The sequence below is a fragment of the Oxyura jamaicensis genome, chromosome 9, assembly GCF_011077185.1.
Source record: "Oxyura jamaicensis isolate SHBP4307 breed ruddy duck chromosome 9, BPBGC_Ojam_1.0, whole genome shotgun sequence".
Taxonomy (NCBI): Eukaryota; Metazoa; Chordata; class Aves; order Anseriformes; family Anatidae; genus Oxyura; species Oxyura jamaicensis.
In genome coordinates this window covers 25023374-25026263 of record NC_048901.1, presented here as the reverse complement: position 1 = coordinate 25026263, position 2890 = coordinate 25023374, and the positions used below count along the sequence as shown (strand labels likewise).

Below are 2890 nucleotides of genomic sequence, written 5' to 3'. Positions count from 1 at the left end.
GGCCCGCAGCGGGCCCGTGAGGCGCGGCCGGCCCCTGCCCGCCCCGGCGGGCCCCGCGCGGAGCCGCGGAGCGCCCCTCCCTGCCCGCCGCCTGCCTCCCGGCCCGCCGCCCTCCTCCTCCTCCTCCTCCTCCTGCGAGGGCGGGCGGCAGGGAGGGAGGGAGGGAAGCGGCAGCCCCGAGCGGGAGGCGAGGGAGGCGGCGCGCCGGGAGCCATGCGGGAGTACAAGGTGGTGGTGCTGGGCTCGGGCGGCGTGGGCAAGTCCGCCCTCACCGTCCAGTTCGTGACCGGCTCGTTCATCGAGAAGTACGACCCCACCATCGAGGACTTCTACCGCAAGGAGATCGAGGTGGACTCCTCGCCGTCGGTGCTGGAGATCCTGGACACGGCGGGCACCGAGCAGTTCGCCTCCATGCGGGACCTCTACATCAAGAACGGGCAGGGCTTCATCCTGGTCTACAGCCTGGTCAACCAGCAGAGCTTCCAGGACATCAAGCCCATGCGGGACCAGATCATCCGCGTCAAGAGGTACGAGCGGGTGCCCATGATCCTGGTGGGCAACAAGGTGGACCTGGAGGGCGAGCGGGAGGTCTCCTTCGGGGAAGGCAAGGCGCTGGCCGAGGAGTGGAGCTGCCCCTTCATGGAGACCTCGGCCAAAAACAAAGCCTCGGTGGACGAGCTCTTCGCCGAGATCGTCAGGCAGATGAACTACGCCTCGCAGCCCAACGGGGACGAGCAGTGCTGCGCCGCCTGCGCCATCCTCTGAGGGCGGCCGGCGGCCGGGGCTGCGGGAACAAAGGTCCGCGGCGGCCGGCACCGAGAGCACCGGGACCGAGCACCGGGCACCGCCACCGGGCACCGCCACCGGCACCGCCACGGGCACCGGCACCGGCACGGCCGGGGGGCGGGCGCGGCGCCCCGGGCATCCGCGGGGGGGAAGAAAAAAAAAAACTGAAAAAAAAAAGAAAAAAAGAAAAAAAAATCGCGTTGGAAACGTGGCTTTTCTCAGCATGTACGTTCATCGAGTCTCGACCGTCGCGTGTTCCCTGTGGTGTCTGCCGCAGACGGCTGTGGGCAGCGGGCACGGGAGGAGGCCGGGCCCGGCCCGGCGCCGCGGATCTATGCAAAGCGGGCATTGCACATCGGAGCGGGACTGGCAGCGCTGCTGCCGCCAGCGTGGGGTGCCGGAAAGCGTCTGCTGATCACTTGTGAAACGATTTTCTATTTTGTTTACCTGCTGTATCAGATGGGAGTTTGCGGAGAGTGGTAGCGTGTTGGTTGTTGTTTTTTTTTTTCCTCTTTTTTTTTTTTTTTTTAAATCAGCTGTGAAAATGTTACAAATCTGCACAATTTTTTAGGCGTGCGTGTGTGTGTGATTTCGTTTTTATTTTATCCTTTGGCGGGTGGGAGCGGCGGTGTTTTGGTTTCTAGGTTTTTTTTTCTTTTTGGGTTGGCAATAACTGATTTTGATGACTAGCTCTCTAAAAAGTGCAAAGACTTCCTAAATGCGATGCAGGGCCAACAGCAGCCCTGTGTCTGTAGAGTGCCTTCAAAACTCAGCTGTTCCAGCCGGTGCCAACCTGTGAAAGCTCCACAGAATCCCATTATCTACTACTCCAAAAACTACTTAACAGTTTCCTTTCAGTAATCATACTGAACAAGCCAGGACAAAAGGGCCTATTGTTAGTGGAATTTATTTCTTATTTCCATCTGAGCCTTTTAACTGTAATTTCCATGTCTTGCAAGTTCGGGTTTCATTTACTTCAAATTTGCAAGAATTTAGCCTTTTGGGATTTTGGGGGTGGGCTTTTTTGTTCTTTCTGTTTTTATTTTATTATATTTTATTTTTTTGTGTGGGATGTACCTCCAGCCAGCAAAGAAAGAAACCTTAACGTTGTGATGTACCAAGAAAATTCTAACAACTGTCATTTTGATTCCAGACATGCGTTTAAGAGATGTCTATCCATTTTCAGAATTTTAATACAAATGCTGTTTTTTAGAAAACAACTTTGTGCGCTTTTATGTATTACACAAAACACTTTCACATAGGCCGTTAATCCTGATTTATATTGTAATAGATGTAAAAGTGGCATGGGGGGCTTGGGTTAGCTAAGGACAGTGTTTAAAAAAGAAAAAGACAAAAACAAGCCCCAGGATTACTAAATATTGGGTAAAATAACAATTGGTGATAGAGCTTTTCATCTGTGTTTAGGTCCTGGTGCTATGTGATGCCAGCATGCGCGTGGAACGCTGCGTGCAGTAGGCAGCTTTAGGAAGGCAGCGTGGCTTCAGTGGAAAAACATCTTGTAAGATCAGGACCTTACCCTTTACTAGGAACAGGTTTACTAGGAAGAGCAAAATTCTAAAGGTCAATTATTTTAAAAAAATAAAATTTTAATCTTGCTACGTTTTAACTCTTTAAAATGACACATCAAGACTACTACTTCTCTCCTCCTGTGAGGAGGGATTGGGGTGGGAGGAGACCCATGCCTTCTGTGATCTGGAAGATCTAGGGAGTTTGTTTACCTCCATTACCTTCCTCTCTTAGCCCCTTCTTTAAAGATCAGTATACAAAAAGCGCAGTTCTTTTTCTGCATCCCAAGAAGGCTTGAAGTTACCTATACGACATGGAAACAGAAATTGAGCAATGGTGTGTAAAGGTTTTTTAATTAGGCCAACTGAAAACAAACCGCCTTGATGTCTACCATAAATCCAATCGTTTCTTCTTTTAACTAGGAAAGTTTCCTGCTTCAACACTGGAAGGAGTGGTTTTAGGTTTCACTGGTAATTCTAACCAGTGAAACCTCAGTGATTGAAATCAAAGTGATAATATTGTTTTCCAGTTGGGGATTGGATATTGATTTCAGCAACATGCAGTATCTCCTGAAAAT

The 2890-nt window shown here is 51.0% G+C and overlaps 1 protein-coding gene across 1 annotated transcript; it reads left to right on the top strand.

Annotated features, from left to right (window-relative positions):
• Nucleotides 1–150: 150 nt before the first annotated feature.
• Nucleotides 151–950, top strand: RAP2B (RAP2B, member of RAS oncogene family). The gene has a single exon (XM_035334674.1). It carries the CDS (start codon nt 214–216, stop codon nt 763–765), a length of 552 nt encoding a protein of 183 aa, XP_035190565.1. The 5' UTR covers nt 151–213; the 3' UTR covers nt 766–950.
• Nucleotides 951–2890: the final 1940 nt, after the last annotated feature.

Excerpts from the sequence above, each read along its gene's own strand:
- RAP2B (XM_035334674.1), top strand. The coding sequence starts at position 214 with ATGCGGGAGTACAAGGTGGTGGTGCTGGGCTCGGGCGGCGTGGGCAAG.